The sequence below is a fragment of the Peromyscus leucopus genome, chromosome 16_21 (genome assembly GCF_004664715.2).
Source record: "Peromyscus leucopus breed LL Stock chromosome 16_21, UCI_PerLeu_2.1, whole genome shotgun sequence".
Lineage (NCBI taxonomy): Eukaryota > Metazoa > Chordata > Mammalia > Rodentia > Cricetidae > Peromyscus > Peromyscus leucopus.
In genome coordinates, this window is record NC_051084.1 from 7910889 (window position 1) to 7933053 (window position 22165).

At 47.3% G+C, this 22165-nt stretch overlaps 1 protein-coding gene across 2 annotated transcripts; it reads left to right on the top strand.

Annotated features, from left to right (window-relative positions):
• Positions 1–201: 201 nt before the first annotated feature.
• On the top strand, positions 202–21866 carry Msh5 (mutS homolog 5). 2 transcript variants are annotated; one of them, XM_037199817.1, is made up of 24 exons: positions 202–448; positions 608–731; positions 1301–1381; positions 1516–1578; positions 2271–2392; positions 2545–2654; positions 2965–3000; positions 4480–4562; positions 5136–5181; positions 14202–14340; positions 15424–15486; positions 16848–16976; positions 17264–17336; positions 17688–17797; positions 18069–18149; positions 18491–18578; positions 18980–19169; positions 19286–19412; positions 19792–19941; positions 20269–20343; positions 20510–20653; positions 20733–20870; positions 21278–21351; positions 21621–21866. In XM_037199817.1, exons 1-24 carry the CDS (start codon positions 296–298, stop codon positions 21730–21732), a joined length of 2511 nt encoding a protein of 836 aa, XP_037055712.1. In that variant the 5' UTR covers positions 202–295; the 3' UTR covers positions 21733–21866. The 2 variants fall into 2 exon arrangements, 1 of the variants encoding a protein (XP_037055712.1); XR_005090114.1 differs by lacking the exons at positions 20733–20870; positions 21278–21351; positions 21621–21866 and having other exon boundaries at positions 266–448; positions 20134–20343; positions 20510–20534.
• Positions 21867–22165: the final 299 nt, after the last annotated feature.

Genomic DNA, 22165 nt, shown 5'->3' on the forward strand with positions numbered 1-22165 from the left:
AAACGCCGCGCGCGGGCGGCACGGGTCGGGTGGGGGCCGGGGGGCGTGGCTGGGGCCGAGGGGCGTGGCTGGGGTTGAGGGGCGACGTGACCGCGCGCTCCCTCAGACCCCGCGCAGCGCGACCGCGAGCGACGAGAAGGAGCGTGGACAGGAGCCGCCCGCCCGTGTCCCGTGTCCCGCCGCCCGCCCGTGTCCGCCGCCCGCCGCGCGCCTGCCGCCTCTCCCGCCGGCCCGCGCCCCGCCCCGCCGCCCGCTGAGCCCCCTCCTCCTCCCCTGTCCTCAGAGTCCCGCGCCCATGGCTTTCAGAGCGACCCCAGGCCCGACGCCGCCCGGACCCGGACCCGGACCCGGCCCCGGGATCCCCTCAGCCAGCTTCCCCAGCCCGCAGGCCCCGAGGTCGGGCCCTGGAGGTGTCGAGGAAGAGGACGAGGAGGAGGAGCCGGCCGAGGTGTGGGCGGAGCGGGCGGGGAGGACCGGGGGGGGGCGGGGCCGACCCCCTGCGCCTTGATAAGTGCCCGAGGTGTGGTTAGACGGTTGTAACCGGGGACGGCCAGGCCACGCCCTCCCGGGGCTCAGACGCTGACGGCCTTTCTCCCCCGAGGGACAGGTCCACCTGTGCGTGCTGTGGAGCTCGGGGTCCCTGGGCATCGCCTACTATGACACCAGTGACTCCACTATCCACTTCATGCCGGACGCCCCAGACCACGAGAGCCTGAAGCTCCTCCAGAGAGGTGGGCACAGAACCCTAGATCCCTCCCTCTGGGGTTGGAAGCCTGTTCACTCTTAGGTGACTTAATCTACTTTATCGTCACCGGTTTGGGGGAATTAGTTATTCCACGCAGCTTTATTAGGTACTTGCTGTATGTTAAACACCACAGATTTAGTCCCTGGCAGACCATCCCTGACTGTAATCTAGTGGTAGTTTCCAGGACACCCCCTACCCTCCTTCCACCCTGGAGTATTACTACTTTACTAAATCTCATTCCAGACTGTGCTCCCAGTGTGCAGGGCACCCCCTGACAGACAGAAAATAAGTCCTTTGGTTTTGATTTTGGTTTTTTGAGATGAGACTTAGTATGTAGCTCTGGCTGTCCCAGAACCCACTATGTAGACCAGGCTGACCTAGAACCCAGAGATTGTCCTGTCTCCCGAGTGGTAGGATCAAAGGCGTGCGCCACCGTGCCTGGCTGAGAAAATAAATTCTTGAGGGAAACAAACAGTGGCAAGAGGAGAGCTGCCCCTTTCCTCTCCGTCAGTGCGCAGAGGTCCGTTGACTCAGTCGGACCCTTCTCTTTTCAAGTTCTGGATGAAGTCAACCCCCAGTCTGTCATTACAAGTGCCAAACAGGATGAGACCATGACTCGATTTCTAGGGAAGCTTGGTAAGGATTGTGTAAAGGGAAGATGGAAAAGGAATACTCAAATGTGGGGTACCAGGAGGCTAGAATTGGCCGGGAGGGGAATGGGACAATAACAGGACTGATACGCACAGAACCATGGCCCTTTGCCTCCACAGCCTCCCAGGAGCACAGAGAGCCCAAGAGACCGGAAGTCATACTTTTGCCAAGCGTGGATTTTGGTAGCTCCTTCCTTTTACGTTGCCAGATCCCATCCCAGTGGCCCTGCCCCTTCTCTTAATGTCCTACTCCGTTATCAGAGACCTCCCCCGTCTGTTCTTACCTAAACACTGCTTCCCATGCCCCATCGCCCTGTCTGCCAGATCTCTCCTGTGCCTTATCATTAATAATCTAAGTTATTGAGAAGCCATTGGGTTGGTTCGTTAGGAATGGAGACCCCCTGAGAAAATGGGGTGACGACAGTTTCAAACAGTTCTGAATGTTGGAGTTCCCCCTTTAAGCCAAAGTCATTTATTGCATAGAAAGGAAAAGGAACCGTTTCTGGGATCCTGATGATCCATAAGACACTTCCTACTTTTCAAACTCCCAGGTTTGCAAAAAGGACAGGGAATGTGCTGTCCTAATTCGATATCGGGACATTAGTACTCTTCTTGCCTCTACCATAAGATCTTTTTGACCTAGAAAATCTGCAGTCCCAGACATCACTGTCTTTCTCAGGTCTATAACCAGACATCTATACTACATACAGAAGGAAAAGAGTCAGACTAAGTCTGCAGTCCGTGGTTCTTGCTTTAGCTTTCCTTAGCTACCACCTCTGTGGACTTGGGCAAGCTGTATGGTTGCTTTTGTTCTTGTTAAATTGGGGTGAGAAAGTGGAGTTATAAGACTTTTCATTTTTTATCCCCCCAAATAGGTCCAGAGATAAGCAAGCAGCGTCTTCTTTCTGGAAACTACTCATTCATCCCAGAGTCCATGACTGCCACTGAGAAAATCCTTTTCCTCTCCTCCATTGTTCCCTTTGACTGTGTCCTCACGGTGAGGGCTGGGATGCAGCTGGGGAAAGGCGTGAGCTCCCTGTCCCAGGCAGAGTTCTAGATTAGACTGCTCCGGCCATGGAAATTGACAGTTTTTCTTGGTGTTGGTGAATATTAGGGTTTATTCCAACTCCACTGCTGACCCCTTCCCAGGTCCGGGCACTTGGAGGACTGCTCAAGTTCCTGAGTCGAAGAAGAGTTGGGGTCGAACTGGAAGATCAGAATGTCGGCGTCCCTATCCTGGGATTTAAGAAATTTGTATTGTAGGTGATTCACCCTAACCTCAACCAAAGTAGAGGGACTAGGAGGTCTAAGAAGTAAGCCAGGTGCCAGGGATGGGGAGAAGTGTGCTGGGACACAGGAGAGGGGTGGGGACACAGGAGAAGTGTGCTGGGACACAGGAGAGGGGTGAGGACACAGAGGGATGGGGACACAGGAGAGAGGTGGGGACAAAGAAGTGTGCTGGGACACAGGAGTACCAGGGATTGTATTGCTCTGGGGAGAAGATTGGACAGTATTGTATGAACTGCCGTGCCTCAGCCACCTTTCCTCTGGCTTCTCTTCTGTTCTCAGGACCCATCTGGTGAGCATAGATCAGGACACTTACAGGTGAGGTGGAGACAGACTGCAGCCTCCAGAAACAAGAGGATTGAGCTTAATGCTCTAATAATCCTAATGAGGCTCTAGGTTCTCTAATCCTGGGACTGTTAAGATCTCTCTCCTTGAAGGAGAGGAAAGGGTGACTGGGGGGAGGAAGGAGGAAGGAAGGGACCAAAGCACAAAGGCATCACCTCCTCCCCTTCCTTTTCTTAATGTTGGTGATGGACCTCAGGGGCTATGCCTGCTAGGCAAGTATTCTGCTCCTCTGAAGTGACAACTCCTTTCTTCCTCCCTTTTCTTCCTCTCTCCTTTCTTTTCTTTCTTTCTTTCTTTTTTTTTTTTGAGACAGAGTTTCTCTACATAGCTCCAATTGTTCTGGAACTCACTCTGTAGCCCAGGCTGGCCTCAGACTCACAGAGATCCACCTGCCTCTGCCTCCCGAGTGCTAGGATTAAAGGTGTGAGCCACCATTGCCTGGCTTTCATTTCCTTTTACTAAGGGGAGAAGCTGAGGCAAACACAAAAGTAAATCATAAACCTCACAGCAAGATCATTGTCAGCATGATGGCGCATGCCTTCCCAGCACTCAGGAGGCAGAGGCAGGTGGATCTCTGTGAGTTCGAGGCCAACCTGGGCTACAGAGTGAGTTCCAAAACAACCAGGGATACACAGAGTACACAGAGAAACCCTGTCTCAACAAACAGACAAACAAAAAAGATTGTTATTATTAACTTAAATACTAGTTTCTTTCTCAGTTCTCAATTCCTTTTATTATTAAGAAAAATTTGTTACAGTGTCAATGGGAACATGACTCAGTGAACAAAAGCTCCCACTACTCAGGTTTGAGGATCTGAGTTTGGATGTGAGTGCTATGTAAGTGGTTTGTGGGCCTGTAATCCCAGTGCTGGAGTGGACAGACAGGGTCGCTGGGGCTTGCTGGCTGCTATCTTAGCCAAAGAAAACGGGAACTCTGGGTTCAAGGAGGAGAACAAGACAGAGAGATAGAAGACAGCTACATCCATGTCTTCTGGCTTCTGCACATATGCATGGGAGCATGTGCACCTGCCACAAATGTGTGTACACAGGCAGGTGTCATGGCTCGCCTTTAATCCCAGCACTGAAAGGCAGAGACAGGGGTTTCTTTTTTTTTTTTTTTTTTTTTTTTTTTTGGTTTTTCGAGACAGGGTTTCTCTGTGTAGCTTTGTGCCTTTCCTGGAACTCACTTTGGAGACCAGGCTGGCCTCGAACTCACAGAGACCCACCTGCCTCTGCCTCCCGAGTGCTGGGAATAAAGGCGTGCGCCGCCACCGCCCGGCTAGACGGGGTTTCTATAAGTTTGAGGCCAGCCTAGTCTACATAGTGAGTTCTAGGATAGCCAGGGCTACATAGAGAGACCTTGTCTCCAAAACAAAAATAAATATGTATGCACATGCATATACTATGTGTAGGATATACAGAAGGTCATCCAAACTTCATTTCTCTATGACAGTGTTCTACAGATTTTCAAGAGTGAGTCTCATCCCTCAGTGTACAAAGTAGCCAGCGGACTGAAGGAGGGGCTCAGCCTCTTTGGTAGGTGTGTCCTATAGTTCACCCCACACTGTGAAAGTCTGCCAGAAAAGCAGTTGACTCTGTAGGTGTGTGCAGGCTCTCTTTCTGCTTTATTGCCATTGCCAGACGCCTTTTCCACACCAGCCCAGGTTCCCAGTCTTTGTGTCTACTCTCAGCCTGAGCTTCTTTATATCTAGCTATCTAGTATAGTTGTGTGTCAACTGTGACTTTATCAATACTGTGTTCAGTCTCCGGCTCTGCGTGAGTGTGCCCACTAATTGGGCACCTAGTACCTGTCTGTTCACAGAGGACAGTTATAGAACTGATTTGTATCATTTTTATCTGGTTCCTCTGGCTTTAGGGTATATTAGGGACACTGCTCCAAATGTCCAGTGTCTCTGGGTTATACTTAAATTTTACATATTGTGTTGGGCTTTGTGTGAGTTGTGACTATGTCCATTTATGTATTTTCCTGGCTGAATGTCCATCCTTTTTCCCAGCCTCATGTGATAATCCAGGCCCCAACTTTGGCTGCCTTTGTGTCCTGTATCTAGGCCTCCATGTAACATGTTCACTCCTATGCATACCCCACAGGAATCCTCAACAGATGCCGCTCTAAGTGGGGACAGAAGCTGCTCAGGTGAGTGGGTCTCAGACATGTTTATAAACAAATACACACGGAATACTGAAGCCTACCTATTAACAGCAGCCTACAGGCCATGACAAATACTATTTAGTAGTACTAGAAATAACAACTGCCTAGTGTAGTATTATTAGCCTAATTTTATGTTGTCAGTACAGATGCACACATACTCATGAATAATATACATATATACACACATACATGCAGTAGATACTTAACCACAAACCACAGATGTGTTACAAGATAATTTCATACTACATCAAAAGCTAGGGCCATGGCTCAGTGATAGGATACTCAAAGTGTAAGGCCCCATCCCCACTCTAGAAAAAAAGTTAAAACAAAACTACCCCGCACTTGGGAGGCAGAGTCAAGCGGATCTCTGTGAGTTCGAGGCCAACCTGGGTTACAGAGCACCAGGACCGGCACCAACACTATGCAAAGAAATCCTGTCTCAAAAAACAAAACTAGACATGCTGCATCTCAAAATGACTTCTCTAAACTAAGCTGTTGATAGTAAAAGTGCTTGTGATACAAACATGAAGGTCTGAGTTTGGATGCCTCAAATATGCATAAGCTGGACTCTAGTCCCAGAGGTGGGGAGCCAAAGACAAAAGTCTAGCCAAACTGGTGAGCACAGCTTCAGTGAGAAAACCTGCTCAAACAAGGTTGATGTCTAGCAAGACAGCTCAGCAGGTAAAGGCATTTGACATAGACCCTGAGACCTGAGTTAGAACTTCCAGACCCACATGATAGATGTGCTATCACCTTTGCTCACTTGATTATGGTAGGCATGGAACCACATACACACACATAATACACAAAATAAATACATGTAATAAATGTTCTGAAGAATAAGGTGAAGACCAATTGAGGGAGATACCTAATGCCAACCAACCTCATAACTTTCACATGCAGGTATACATGTGCATACATGCTAGCACACACATGCACTGGCATACACAGAAACATACATACAAACACACGAATTGAGCTAATCAAGCAGGGCATGGTGGCACATGCCCCTCTCTAATTCCAGCTTTTGTGGAGCTAAGGTAGTAAAATCAATCAAGAATTGGAGGCCAGGGCTGGAGAGATGAGTCAGCAGTTAAGAACACTGGCTGCTCTTGCAGAAGACCTAGGTTTGATTCCCAGCCCCCACATGGAGGCTCACAACTTTTTATAACTCCAGTTCCAGGCGATCTGAAGCCCTTTTCTGACCTCAGGGGGAGCAGGCACACAAGGGGTACGCAGATTTACATGCAGGCAAAAACACCCATACTTAGCCAGGCGGTGGTGGCGCACGCCTTTATTCCCAGCACTTGGGAGGCAGAGGCAGGTGGATCTCTGTGAGTTCGAGGCCAGCCTGGTCTCCAAAGCGAGTTCCAGGAAAAGGCACAAAGCTACACAGAGAAACCCTGTCTTGAAAAACAAAACAAAACGTTAAATAAAATGTTCTTTAAAAGTTGGTTGGAGACCAGCCAGTGGTACATTACATGAGACCCTATTCAACAGCAAACAAAACAGAAATTAGCCAGGCATGGGTGGTACACATCTTTAATCTTAGCCCTAGAAGGCAGAGACAGAAGTATCTCTTGAGTTTGAGGCCAGCCTGGTCTATGTTGTGATTTCCCTGACAGCCGACACTACATGGTGAGACCGTCTCAAAAAATAAAAACAAAAAATTATTCACACAGCTCCTAAATGTATGTGTCTAGAATTACATACATTGCCTAGCAATTGCATATTGTTACCACCTGTAGTTTCCATAGACAGTGCAAGCTCAGAACATCCAGACATCTGCCTGCCACATTTTTCCAGTTAATGTCTTTACTGGCAGTGTAGCATCTTCCACATTCAATTATTCACTAATGCCTCTTGTCTCTATCCTGAAATCTTTTAGCCATCCCTTCCTCCCTCTTTGCACCAATCTAATTCTGGCTATCAGGATTTTTAATCAGAAGCATTGCATTTACCTCTAAAATGGTCTCTGCCTCTACTCTCTCCAAACTAGCCTTTCATTCTAAACCACATGCCATCCTGACACAGAGATCTGAGCATGTGACTCCCACTTCTTAAAAAAAGTCTTAAGTAGAAACTAAGGCTGCTTCCCTATTACAGGGGAGAACTTAACAGATGTAGTGGTGTGATCTTGTAGTGTGATTTTTAGGGTCCCTTCCTATCTTAGTTTCTTTTCAGTTGTGTCAAAATATTTGAACAGAAATAACTCAAGGGAGAGTTTATTTGGCTCACAGTTCCAGGTCACATCATTGTGGGAAGTCAAAACAATAGGAACTTAGTCACATTATATCTGCAATTAAAAGCAAAGAGCGGGTTGGGGATTTAGCTCAGTGGTAGAGAGCTTGCCTAGCAAGCGCAAGGCCCTGGGTTTGATCTTCAGCCCCCCCCCAAAAAAAACCAAAAAACAAACAAACAAACAAAAAAAAAAAACAAAAACAAAGAGCAATGAATTCATGCGTGCAAGCCAGTGCTTACTAGCTTTCTCCTTATTCAGTCTACAGTCTCAAGCCCAGGGAACAGTGCTGCTCACAGTGGGTGGGGTCTCCACATCAATGGATATAATTAAGATAATCCCTCATAGACATTCTCAGAAGAAACTCTAGACTGTGTCAAGTTAACAAAACCTATCATGGCACATCCATTCATCTTGGTTTTAATTTTCGGGTTCACATCCCCAAATTCCTTGTAAATCCTTTCCTGCTATCTCTACCCTGTCAATATTTAAACTCATGCTTGAGGTCAAACCAACTCTGACCTTTTTGGTGAAGCTTCCACAGGTACACCTGAGAGGTGGTGCACCCTCTTTGTGTTCATGTAGTCAAATCCTCTTTCACATCAGGTTAGAATTGTTAGTGAACCAGTTGCCTTATACTTGTGCATTCCTGTTACCTTTGTAGGTAAAATATTCAGTGAGTGAACACAGTATGTGAACTCCAGAACCTCAGCATACATACAAACCTTTGCTAGCAGACAGGCTGACAGCCCTTTCCCCACCCTCCCCACTGCAACGCATATCTTCTGGGGATTGATCTAGGATGATCTCTGAGTAACTTAATTATCCACACATTCCTCAATGCTTTAGATGTAAATCTTGAATTTCAAGCAGGAATGGAAGGGAAATGTGGGAGGTTTATGGGGTTTGAAACATGGTCTCACTATGTACCCTCACTATGCAACCTGAAACTTGCTATAATGGCCCAAGTTGGCCTTGAACTTGTGATGATCCTTCTGTCTGACTCCTGGGTGCTGGGATTACAGGAATAGACCAGCATGCCTAGCATGGAAGAAGAGAATTTTCCATGGAGAAGAGAACGATGCTAAAGATGGAGAGAACCGGGCATGGTGGTACATACCTGTAATCAAAGCACTTGGAAAGGGTGGGGCTGGATGATACAAGTTTGAGGCCTTGTCTACATGGCAAGATCGTCATGGCAAACACTTGGAAGGCCGTGGCTTTTTTTTTTCTTTTTAAGAAGGTTGTGTGTGAAGCCAGGCGGTGGTGGCGCACGCCTTTAATCCCAGCACTCGGGAGGCAGGCGGATCTCTGTGAGTTCGAGGCCAGCCTGGTCTCCAAAGCGAGTTCCAGGAAAGGTGCAAAGCTACACAGAGAAACCCTGTCTCGAAAAACCAAAAAAAAAAAAAAAAAAAAAAAAAAAAAGAAGGTTGTGTGTGTGTGTCTCATTGCTTGCTGCTCTTCTTTGTTCAGTTTCCAGCACCCATGCCGACCTGCTCACAACTGCATGGGACTGCATGGAACTCCAATCCCAGGGAATATGAGACCCTCTGGCCTTCAAAGGCACGCACTTGCATACCCATTACATATTCTCAAACATATACACACAAATTTGGAGTTTTAAAAAAATATTTTTGTGTGAGTGGTCTATCTGCATGTACGACTTTATACCAGAAGAGGGCGTCAGATCCCACTAGATATGGTTGTGAGCTACCATGTGATTGCTGGGAATTGAGCTCAGAACCTCTGAGCCATCTCTCCAGCCCCTTGTTTTATTTATTTATTTTTTTTAAGACAGGGCTTCTCTATGTATGTAGCCCTGGCTGTCCTGGAACTCACTCTGTAGAGCAAGCTGGCCTCAAACTCAGAAATCTGCCAACCTCTGCCTCTGTTGGGATTAAAGACATATGCAACCACCACCTAGCTAATACATGTAGTTTTTTTTTTTTTTTTTTTTAAAGGGGAGGGATACAGTAAGGACTGAGAATGTGTATCAGGCTTTTTCTTTTGGGCCACTAACCAGCTCCCAGATCATGAGAGACTTGCTAATTTTGAATGCTCAGTCTAGCCTAGGCACATTCCTGGCTAGCTCTTTTTTTTTTTTTTTTTTTTTTTTTTTTTTTTTTTTTGAGACAGGGTTTCTCAATGTAGCCCTGGCTATCCTGGAACTTGCTTTGTAGACCAGGCTGGCCTTAAACTCACTGAGATCTGCCTGCCTTTGCCTCCCAACTGCTGGGATTAAAGGTGTGTGCCATCACTGCATGGCTGTGGCTAGCTCTTTCAACTTAAACTAACCTGTTTCTCTTCACTTTTTGCCTCGGGGCTTATATTAGCTTTCTTCTGTATGTCTGTCTTTCACTACTGCTCTATGTCTGGCTGATTGGCATCTGCCTGGCTTCTTGCCCAGGCATGTCCCTTGTTCTCTCTCCTCTTTCCTTTCTTTCTGAGCCTTTCTTTCTTCCTTCTCTGCCTGGCAGCCCCACCTGTCCCTCTCCTGCCTAGCTATTGGCTGTTCAACTTTTTATTAGACAATCAGGTGCCTTAGGCAGGCAAGGTGAAACAGATGTAACACATCTTTCCATAATTAAACACATCCTTACATCATTAAACAAATGCAGCATAATCAAAAGTAATACACGGTCTGGAGAGATGGCTCAGAGGGTAAGAGCACTGGCTGTTCTTCCAGAGGTCCTGAATTCAATTCCCAGCACCCACATGGTAGCTCACAACCATCTGTAATGACATCTGGCTCCCTCTTCTGGCCTGCAGAGATACATGCAAACAACATTGTATATATAATAAATCTTAAAACAAAAAAAAGTAATACACCTTTATACAGTTATGTAATATTCTATAGCATAAACAAATGTAACACATCTTTGCCCAGTTAAAATAATACTCCACAACAGGGATGTAGCTCAGTTGGTAGTGTGCTTCCCTGGAGTCCATGAGGCTCTGAGTTCCTTCCCCAGCACCACATAAAGCAGAAGGTGGAAGGAAAAAGATCAGAAATTCAAGGAAACTGCTTGTGAAAGAAAACAAAACAAATATGAAACAGATGAGAGCTGGGAGAATGCAGATTTCCATATGGGATCCACAAGGCATGGAATCAGCCTGAATGATGAAGTCCAGGCCCCAGGAACTCACAGCTGACAGCGTCCCAGCAGTCTGGAAAGCTGAGTTTGACACCCAGATGTGCTTCTCATTAGCAGTGTGGTTTTGGACAGGTTACTGACTATAGTCCTCACTTCCTCAGCTGTAAAATTGGGGTCATTACCAGAACATGAGTCTGGTAAATCCACATGTCTTATACAAAAGTCCTCTAGGTGAGACTCCGCAGAGTGAGGACAGAGCTTCCCGGCCTGGCCTACACTGCTGTGGCTGAAGCCCTCTTTGTGGAGAAGAACTGGAATGGCTAAAACCCACCCTTGAGTTGAAACTGACATTTAGTTTTATTCTAATTTGGGGGTGTTCTGACTGAACATAACTGTCTATGGGTTAAATGGGAGGTATGTATCCTCAGGCCCATGTCTCCACTTGCTAGCTTTTAGATAACATGAGTAATGGATTGCTATGAGAAAAGAACCCTCAGGCTAACGTTCTTACGGAATCCCACACCCAGAATTAAGCAAATACAGATGAGGCATTTTTACTGTATAGTTATTTTAACTTAATAGGCAATACTTCTGGCAACAAAAGATGTAATAATGTTTGTACACACTAGTCATTTGTGATCAGACCTAGTTGTTGAACACCTTCAATGTCTCTCCAAGTCCTTTCTCTACTAAGAGATGTCCATTATTAAAAATTGTAAGATGAGTTAGGCATGGTGGCCCCTGTGTTTAATCCCACCAGAGGCAGAGGCAGGCAGATCCCTCTGAGTTCCAGGCCAGCCAAGACTACATAGTGAAACCTTGTCTCAAAAAAAAAAAAAAAAAAAAAAAAAAAAAAAAAAAAAAAAGAAAGAAAGAAAGAAAGAAAAAGAAAGAAAAAGGAACTGTGGTGTTTCTGAGATAGCCCAGAGGATAGAGGCACTTGTAAAAAAGCCTGACGACCGACGGGAGTTCAATTCCCAGAACTCACATTGTAACAGGTCTTTCTCTGTCCTGCCAGCTAGCTCCCAAATAATGACATGGAGGCCCTTTATTAATATGAAAGCTTGGCCTTAGCTTAGGCTTGTTTTTTAACTAGCTCTTGTAACTTAACTCATTTCTATTAATCTATGTTCTGTCATTTACTGTCCATCCTGCTTCTTCTGTGTCTTCTGGCATATTCTTTGCACCTCAACTATCTCCTCTTTCTCTCTCTCCCCCAAAATCCTGCCTAGCTATTGGCTTTTCAGCATTTTATTACACCAATCACAGCAACCTATCTTTACACAGTGTATAAATATCCCACAACATCACATGATGGAAGAAGAAAACCATTTCACACAAGTTATCCTCTGTCTTCTACATGTGCACCATGGCACATGCATGCTGTCTCTCTTTCACACAAATTAAGTAATTTTTAAAAGAAAATTCAAGGACTAGCATTTACATTGACCAGCTCACAAACACCTGTAACTCCAGCTCCAAGGGATCTGTCTTCCCTTTTGGGTTCCTTAAACACACACACACACACACACACACACACACACACACACACACACACCTTTACAAAAAAAAGGGAAGGAAGAAAAAAAAATTGTAGGCTAGGGGCTGGTGATAGCTCTGCAGGTAAAGGTGCTTTCTGCAGAAGTCTAGCAACCTGAACCCACAGAGAGGTGGGACAGAACCAGCTCCAGAGTTATCCTGTGATCTCTTGGGTGCCATGACATGTGTGTTTACACACACACACACACACACACACACACACACACACAAAATGCATGCATACACAAAGAATAACCGACTGGGTAGGGCCCTGGTGGCACACAAATATAATTCCAGCACTTAAGAAGTAGAAACTAAGAGGACCAGGAGTTCCAGGTCAGCCTTGACTATATAGCAAGTTTGAGACCAGTCTGAACTACGTGAAACCTGTCTCAAAAGAGAAAGAGAAAGTAGGAAGTACTCTTGAATGCATTGGCAGAGGAGATCACTTCCTAAATATAACACCAGCAGCACAGACACTTGAGAACAACAATTAATAAATGAGACTTCTTGAAACTGAGAAGCTTTTGTAGGGCAAAAGACACGCTCAATAACACAAAAAGACAGCCTACAGAATGGGAAAAAATCTTCACCAACCCCACATCTGACAGAGAATTGATCTCCACAGTATATAAAGAACTCAAAAAACTAGACATCAAAATACTGAACAATCCAATTAAAAAATGGGCTAAAGAGCTAAACAGAGAATTCACAAAAGAAGAATCTCAAATGGCTGAAAGACATTTAAAGAAATGCTCAACATCCTTAATCATCAGAGAAATGCAAATCAAAACGACTCTGAGATACCACCTTACACCTGCCAGAATGGCTATGGTCAAAAACACTAATAACAGTCAATGTTGGAGAGGATGTGGAGCAAAGGGAACACTCCTCCACTGTTGGTGGGAATGTAAACTTGTACAACCACTGTGGAAATCAGTATGGCGGTTTCTCAGAAAATTGGGAATCGATCTACCTCAAGACCCAGCCATACCACTCTTGGGCCCAAGACCCAGCAATAACACTCTTGGGCCCAAGACCCAGCAATACCACTCTTGGGCATACCCAAGGAATGCTCAATCATACTACAAAGATACATGCTCAGCTATGTTCATAGCAGCACTATTCGTAATAGCCAGAACCTGGAAACAACCTAGATGCCCGTCAACTGAAGAATGGATGAAGAAAATGTGGTACATTTACACAATGGAGTACTACTGAGCAGAGAAAAACAATGACAGCATGAAATTTGCAGGCAAATGGATGGAACTAGAAAATATCATCCTGAGTGAGGTAACCAAACCCAGAAGGACAAACATGGTATGTACTCATAAGTGGATACGAGATATAAAGCAAAGAATAACCAGACTGCAACCCATAGAACCATGGAGGCTATATGGCAGGGGGGACCCTAGGATGACTGTGGCTTATAAGTTTTGGTTTTACTCAATTACTGGGTAAGCTTCAGTGAAGCATTTCACTATTAGGATAAGAATTTGTACTGTATCAAGCTGATAATAGAAAAATAAATAAACAAAAATGAAAAAATAAAAAAAAAACACCCTCAGGATGCGGGTGTGGCTTAGTAGTTTGGTGCTTAGGTAGTGAGTAAGCCTTGACTCAATCCTAAACATTGCCAGAAGAGGAAAGAATGGGAGAGAGTAGGAGAGAAAATGAGAATTAGTTACAGGCATTTACACAGGAAGAGCATGAAGAGATGAAATTTTGTCTATGCTGTTTCCCTACAATACTGTCACAGCTACATACAGATAGCAAGCTCATACTGACTCACCCTCTCCCACTCAGCTGCAGAGAACTATAGTGTTGGCACACAAATACCACAACACACTGTTCTTGCTCTAAAATATTGACACACTCCATCACATATCCACATGGAGTGACACATGGTCTCATCCATCAAAATCACGACATACAGACAGCCGAAGTGACATCCAGCAATTTTCAGTACGTACATACAAACATGCCCACATAGACATGGCCATACATTTGCCAGTTCTTTCCTATAGTATGCTGCAGGCACATATTACCATACTCCCCAAAGATTTCCAAGCAAAATCAAGGTGATGAGAGATGTGACTTCTAATGTTCCCATCCTAACCCTTTCCCTCCAGGTTATGGTTTACACGTCCAACTCAGGAGTTAAGGGAACTTAATTCCCGGTTGGATGTCATTCAGTTTTTCCTGATGCCTCAGAACCTGGACACGGCTCAGATGATGCATCGTCTCTTAAGCCACATCAAGAACGTTCCTGTGAGCCCAGGGTGGAGGTCAGGGTAGAGTAATAAGGCTGAGAGTCCAGGGTGGATGTCAGAGTGAGGGAATAAATCTGAGAGTCCAGAGTGGAGGTCAGGGTGAGGGAATAAGGCTGAGAGTCCAGGGTGGAGGTCAGGGTGAGGGAATAAGACTGAGAGTCCAGGGTGGAGATCAGGGTTGGGGGAATGAGGCTGGTGGCTTATAGAAAAGTTTGGGCCTGTGTGTGTGTGTGTGTGTGTGTGTGTGTGTGTGTGTGTGTGATTTAATTTTATTTTATGTGCATTGGTGTGAAGGTGTCAGATCTCCTGAAATTGGAGTAACAGACAGTTGTGAGCTGCCATGTGGGCGCTGGGAATTGAACCTGAGTCCTCTGGAATAGCAGCCAGTGCTCTTAACCACTGAAACATCTCTCCAGCCCAGGCTTCTTATTTCTATTTTATTAAAATTTAGTTTGTTTCTTTGTTTTTTTTTTTTTGTTTTAAGATAGTGTCTCACCATGTAGCCCTGTATGGCCTGGAACTCACAGAGACCCACCTGCCTTTGTCTCCCAGGTGATGGGATTACAGTTGTACACCATCACGATATTTATTTATTTTTGAGAGAGAGTCTCACTATAATAGCTCTGGCTGACTTGGATCTTGGTATGTAGACCAGGCTGGCTTTGAACTCAGAGATCTGCCTGCCTCCGAGTGCTGTGATTACAGGTGTAGGTTACCATGGCCCAGCCCAAGATTTATATTATTTTTATTTATATGCATGTACAGCCAGGTCTGTGAGTTTGAGGCCAGCCTAGTGTACATAGTGAGGTCCAGTTCAGTTAGAGCCATGTAATGAGACCTTATCTCAAACAAAAATGAGGTGTGTCTGTGTGGAGTATATGCATGTGAGTGTGGGTGACTACAGAGTCCAGAACAGAATGGTGGGGCCCCTAAAGCTAGAGTTATGGGTATTTGCAAACCTACTGATGTGGGTGCTGGGGACCAAACATGGGTCCTCTGGGAGTGTCTCTGGATTGTGGGCCTCTTGAGGGGTGTCAGATGGCAAATGGCAAACCATGGCTGTCCCTCTGTCTGCTTGTAGCTGATTCTGAAACGCATGAAGCTGTCCCACACCAAGGTCAGTGACTGGCAGGTCCTCTACAAGGTAAGCCTCTCTCTCATGATCCTCCTGCCCCTTCCCCTGAGTTCTGGGATTGCAGGCTCCCCTTCTTAGATCCAGAAGTCCCAGTTAGGTTTTCAATCCTGTGTGTAGACCTTCTCTGCTCTGACACCCTGCCATGCTTCACCCACTGATGTTTCTTTTAAATTTTGTGTTGCAGAAAATATCAAAAATATTTACAAAGAATAGTATAATTACTCCCTTGTGCCCAACCATTCGTCAATTCCTGGACTCACAACAATCTCCTTTCATCTCCAGCCATTATATTATTTCATCCATAAATGCTTTACTGTGATTATTAAAAAGTTGGCACTGATATTACTGTTTAATATCAATCAGAATTGCCGGGCGGTGGTGGCGCACGCCTTTAATCCCAGCACTCGGGAGGCAGAGGCAGGCGGATCTCTGTGAGTTCGAGGCTAGCCTGGTCTCCAAAGTGAGTTCCAGGAAAGACACAAAGCTACACAGAGAAACCCTGTCTCGAAAAGCCAAAATAATAATAATAATAATAATAAAATAAAAAAAATATCAATCAGAATCACAAGGTCCTCACTTCCTGTATCATTTTACTCACCTTTTTTTTCTTTCCTACTTGCTTGTTCTCTTTACTTTTTTAAGCTTTATTTATGTATGGGAGTGTTTGCCTGTATGTTAATGTTTGTGCAGCATGTACATGCCTAACCTGGTAAGGCCAGCAGAGGGCATCAGATCTCCTAGAACTGGAGTAATGAATGGTTGTGAGCCACCTTGTGGATGCTGGAAACCAAATCTTGGTCCTCTACAAGAGCAACAAGTGCTCCTAACTTCTGAACCATCTCTCCAGGATCTATGAGGCTTGATGTTAGTAGTGTAAAGAAACTGGGATAGAAGCTAGAATTAGTGACCTATACTTTGTCTGGGTTGATACGACTGCAAATATTTTTACATAATATAAAGTGAAATAAAAAATACTATTTATTGTGTTAGTTAGTGTTCTATTGCGAACACTAGTGTTGCTGTGAAGAGACACCATGACCACAGTAATGTAAAGGAAGCATTTAATTGGGGCTGGCTTACAGTTCAGAGGTTCAGTCTACACCATCATGGTGGGAAGCATGGCTGCCGGGATTAAAGGCCTGCGCACGGCTGCCCTTTTTCTTGACTTTCATTCTATTTCTCTCTTGTCCTCCTCTTACAGAAGTTTAATCTAATATTCTTCTCTCCATATATTTTTTATGTGTCTCGATGTGTGTCTTTTGGCCTTTAGTAACTTCTCAGTGTTCCCCATTGTCTTTGTCCTCAGTCTGTCTATGCCCCTCCCTCAGCTCCCCTGAGTGGGGTCCCCTTCCTTGTCATCTCTCCCGCAGACTGTGTACAGTGCCCTGGGCCTGAGGGATGCCTGCCGCTCCCTGCCCCAGTCCATCCAGCTTTTTCAGGACATTGCCCAAGAGTTCTCCGATGACCTGCACCACATTGCCAGCCTCATTGGGAAAGTGGTGAGTGGAGGAAGAGACGGGAGGAGGAAGGAGATGAGCGGAGCAGGAGACTCTGGAGAATGTGGTGTGGGAGGTGGGGAGCATGGGAGATCCTGGGATCAACTGACTGAACAGGATAGGGAGAGCCGTGTGTGTGTGTGTGTGTGTGTGTGTGTGTGTGTGTGTGTGTGTGAAGATTAGGATTAAAGAAGTGGTGGGTGGGGGAATCTAGGCCCCAGAGAGCTGAGGACAGGATAGAGAAGGGGAGCTGGGTGCCAAGAAACTGGACTTCCCATCTGTCTCCTCAGGTGAACTTTGAGGAAAGTCTTGCTGAAAACCGTTTCACAGTCCTCCCCAACATAGATCCTGAAATAGATGCGAGTGAGTGCTGGGCAGGGGGTGGGCCCTGGGGCCCTGACAGACAGCCAGTGTGTCCATTCTTGACACCATACACTGTAGCTGGGACCAGCTTTCCAACCAGAATGAAGAGCTTTCTTTGTTGTTGTGGTTGAGACAGAGTCTCCTGTAACATAGGCTAGCCTCAAACTCAATATAACCTCAAAGTCCTGCTCCTCCTGCTTCCATCCTGGAGTGCTTGGATTACAGGCATGCATCACCATGCCCAACCAATCAGAACATTTTTAATAGCGTTTCATGTGGCCAAGGTTGACCTTGAACCCCTTACCCTCCTGGACCTTACCTTTATATGCATGTCAATCTCTGCACACCTAGAAAAACGAAGGCTGATGGGCCTTCCGAGTTTCCTTACTGAAGTTGCACAGAAGGAGCTGGAGAATCTGGATGCTCGTATCCCTTCATGTAGTGTCATCTACATCCCTCTGGTGAGCAGGGTAGAGGGCGGACCCTCTGGGGGCTGTGGTGAAGTACAGAATGCCTTTGGAGGTTGGAGGAGAGGACAGCTGTTCATGTCTCACGTGGAGTGGTGACCAAGGAAGTGACAGCCAGACAGCCAGATCGGCAATCCGGGGACATGAATACCTAGGGTGATTCTAGCTCTGACAGGGATGGAGGACCCCAGTGGTGTCTGGGCTTCCTCCAGGAAGAGAGGGTATCCAGCAGGTTACTTACCATTCTGCCTCCCTCTCTCCCCAGATCGGCTTCCTTCTTTCCATTCCCCGCTTGCCTTTTATGGTGGAGGCCAGCGACTTTGAGATCGAGGGACTAGACTTCATGGTAAGTCTCTTGACCTCCTGGTGCTGGGGGTGGATGGAGCCTAATAAGGAAGTGATCATCAGCACTGACCAAAATGTGGGGTGCTGTCTAGCTTAATCATAGCTTTAGCTGAGACAGAGAGGTTAGGGTGGGGCGCTGGGGGAGGAGAGGGAAACAGAGATGATAGTCACTGGGCATGGGGGTGCACAGCTGTAATCCCAGCACTTGGGAGGCAGAGGCAGGGGGATCTCTGTGAGTTCCAGACTAGCTAGGGCTACATAGTGAAATTGTGTCCCAAAACAAAACACAACAAAACAAAAAATGAGAGACAAAAGTCTGGAGCTTGGAATCCTTGCACCCAGTTTCTCTCAGAGGACAAGCTGCACTATCGTAGTGCTCGAACCAAGGAGCTGGATGCACTGCTGGGGGACCTGCACTGCGAGATCCGGGGTGAGGAGCCCACTCGGGAGGGAGCAGGCCACTCTAACAGTCTCCTCAGCCCACACTCTGACCCAGACTCTTCCCTTCTGAGTGGCAGCATCTGTAGCCTCTTTCTCCATTTTCCCAGAAACGGACCCTAGCTCCTTCCCCAGACCAGGAGACCCTGCTGTTGATCTGTAGCCTCCTTCTCCTTCCCCTCCCTAGACCAGGAGACCCTGCTGATGATCTGTAGCCTCCTTCTCCTTCCCCTCCCAGACCAGGAGACCCTGCTGTTGATCTGTAGCCTCTTTCTCCTTCCCCTCCCTAGACCAGGAGACCCTGCTGATGATCTGTAGCCTCCTTCTCCTTCCCCTCCCAGACCAGGAGACCCTGCTGTTGATCTGTAGCCTCTTTCTCCTTCCCCTCCCTAGACCAGGAGACCCTGCTGATGTATCAGCTGCAGTGTCAGGTGCTGGCACGGGCATCGGTCTTGACTCGGGTGTTAGACCTGGCCTCCCGCCTCGATGTCCTGCTGGCTCTGGCCAGTGCTGCCCGGGACTATGGCTATTCGAGACCCCATTACTCTCCCCGAGTGCCTGGAGTGCGGATCAAGAATGGCAGGTGAGAACAGAGTGGGGCAGAGACACAGGCACAGGCGCCCACGGGCTTCTTCTTCTGGTGTGGGGGATCATCCTCCTGGATCCATAGGCCATGAGGTGTCTCTTCACCCACCACAGGCATCCTCTGATGGAACTGTGTGCGCGAACCTTCGTGCCCAACTCCACAGACTGTGGTGGGGACCAAGGGAGGGTCAAAGTCATCACTGGACCCAACTCCTCAGGGAAAAGCATATATCTCAAACAGGTGAGGAGCCATACAACCTAGTTCAGGTCTCTGGCATCGCCTCCGTTTCTTCTGCCAGCCAGGCCAAATCCTCTGCTCCCTACAGCATGTGTCCTTGTTCTCTGAGAACTAGAGAGCCCGTTCTTTAGGATAGACCTTTTCATGGCCAAAGTCCCTTGACCAACCTCTGAAAAGGTCATGCCATTCCCTAGCATGCCTTTACCCACGACCCTGACTTTCTAGAGTTAATTCTGAAGTCAGGACACCAGACAGTGTGTTCTGTGTCTGTTCTTCTGTTACACTGTGTCCTCTCTTCAATCTGTCTTTTGTGTGTTTAGTTGAGATCCATTTTTACTTTGCCCATAGCACAGGCCCATGTCCTGTCTCCTCCCATGCCCAGGTAGGCTTGATCACCTTCATGGCCTTGGTAGGCAGCTTTGTGCCAGCAGAGGAGGCTGAAATTGGGGTCATCGATGCCATCTTCACCCGAATTCATAGCTGTGAATCCATCTCCCTCGGTCTCTCCACCTTCATGATTGACCTCAACCAGGTTAAAGGGAGCAAAAGGAGGTGGGGGAGGGGAATAATCAAGTAAGAACTGTGCCCCTGCCCTTGGGAACACATTCCCTCGGCTGCCTGTATCTGTACTTGGGGCCAGAGAGCACCCAGGTCAGAGTCTGGAGGAAGCAACACCATAAACATTTCCTGAGAATCCTTTGTGTGACTCCCTCCCTGCCGACAGGTGAAGGCTGAGGAAATAAGAGCGTCGATATTAAAAAGTTTTAGGAGGTAGACACGTGTAGGGAGTTTACTCATGGTGACACAGCAGAAGTCCTGAATGCTAAGGAAACTCCATTGTTCACCTCATGCCTGGCAGGTGGCAAAAGCAGTGAATAATGCCACAGAGCAGTCGCTGGTCCTGATGGATGAGTTTGGGAAGGGAACCAACACGGTGAGGAGGGATGTGATGAGGGGATGGATGGGGGATGAAGGGCAGGAGCAGGAGACTGAGCTCAGGGAGGGAATGGGGATGGGTGGGCAGAGATGGGTGGGGGCAGGGCAGGTACAGAAGGGCACAGATGCCCTGGCTCTGTCTCTTCACCTCTGCCCTCTGGCAGGTGGATGGGCTGGCACTTCTGGCTGCTGTGCTTCGACACTGGCTAGCCCTGGGACCCAGCTGCCCCCACATCTTTGTGGCCACCAACTTCCTGAGCCTTGTTCAGCTGCAGCTGCTGCCACAAGGACCCCTGGTGCAGTATTTGGTGAGGAAGTCCCTCTAGCCCCCTTTCCCCCTTCTCAGTCCCAGGTGAGTCCCACACTCTCACTGGTTGTTCCTTTCAGACCATGGAGACCTGTGAGGATGGGGACGACCTTGTCTTCTTCTATCAGCTTTGCCAAGGTGTTGCCAGTGCCAGCCACGCCTCCTACACAGCTGCCCAGGCTGGGCTTCCTGACCAGCTCATTGCTCGTGGCAAAGAGGTGATGAGGGCCTGTGTGCAGCTACCTCCACCTCAGCTCCCTGCTAATACACCTGCTCCTCTTCAAGTGGTTTTGTTGTTTTGTAAAGATTTCTGTATTTTGGTCATGAGTGTTTTCCCTGACTTATGTCTGTGCACCATGTGTGTGCCTGGTGCCTGCCTGGTGCCTGTGGAGGGCATCAGATCTCAGGAAAATGGAGTTACAGATGTTTGTGAGCTGCCACGTGGTTGCTGGGAATTGAATCTAGGTCTTCTGTGAAAGCAGCCAGTGTTCTTAACCACTGAGCCATCTCTGCACCCTTATACCTGCTCCTCTTGAAGACCTGGACTTCTAGGCCCACAGGATTCCTGACCCTCACTTCCCCTCCTCCTTATTGCGCCTCACCAGCTCTCACCTTCCTGTGCTAGGTCTCAGACTTGATCCGAAGTGGAAAACCCATCAAACCGGTGAATGAGCTTTTAAGGAAGAACCAAATGGAAAAGTAAGTCTGGCCTCCTCCAGCAACATCTCCCTTTCACAGGGCCCCAGCCAGCCTTCCTGCAGCCCTGTGCCCTTCCCCTCATCACACCAGGTGTGGTGGCACGTGCCTGTAATCCCGGTGTTCAAGGCCAGGCTGGGCTACATGGCAAGACCTTGTCAGAAAATGACAGAACCAACACAGTATCCACACTGCTTTCTGAGACCCTTAGCTCTTGCAGGCTGCAGTTTCCTGTGCAGACCCGGAAATCACATGGTTCTTTCTCCCTGCAGTTGTCAGGCACTGGTGGATAAGTTTCTGAAACTGGATTTGGAAGATCCCACCCTGGACCTGGGCATTTTCATGAGTCAGGAAGTACTGCCAGCTGCCACCACCATCCTTTGAGAGTCCTTTCTCCACGCTCTCAGCTACCTGAGACCAGAGACCTACCACACCATTTCCTTTTCTTCTTGAAATGCAGAGTTCTCAGTCTGCACATTTTGTTTCATATTAGGAATAAAGTTTATTTTGGATCAAAATCTTTCCAGAGGTCACCCCATAGGACAACAGGGGAGAGCTGGACAGGGAGCAGTCCTTCAGAAATACAGTGACTCTGAACTGGGGGATGCTCAGTGGTTAGGAGCACTGGCTGCTCTTGCAGAAGTGGATTTGGTTCCAAGCACCACATGGTGGTTCACATCCATCTGTAGCTCTACTCCCAAGGGATCCAACATCTTTCTGGTCTCCATGGGCTCTGGGACACATGTGTTGCACATAAACTCATAGAGACACACGCATACACATAAACTAATAAATTATAAATAAATTCAGGGAGGCA

Coding starts and splice junctions, on each gene's coding strand:
- Msh5 (XM_037199817.1), top strand. CDS start 296: ATGGCTTTCAGAGCGACCCCAGGCCCGACGCCGCCCGGACCCGGACCC. Junction 2,393..2,544: donor CCTTTGACTGTGTCCTCACG/GTGAGGGCTGGG, acceptor ACCCCTTCCCAG/GTCCGGGCACTTGGAGGACT. Junction 18,150..18,490: donor TCGAGGGACTAGACTTCATG/GTAAGTCTCTTG, acceptor CCTTGCACCCAG/TTTCTCTCAGAGGACAAGCT.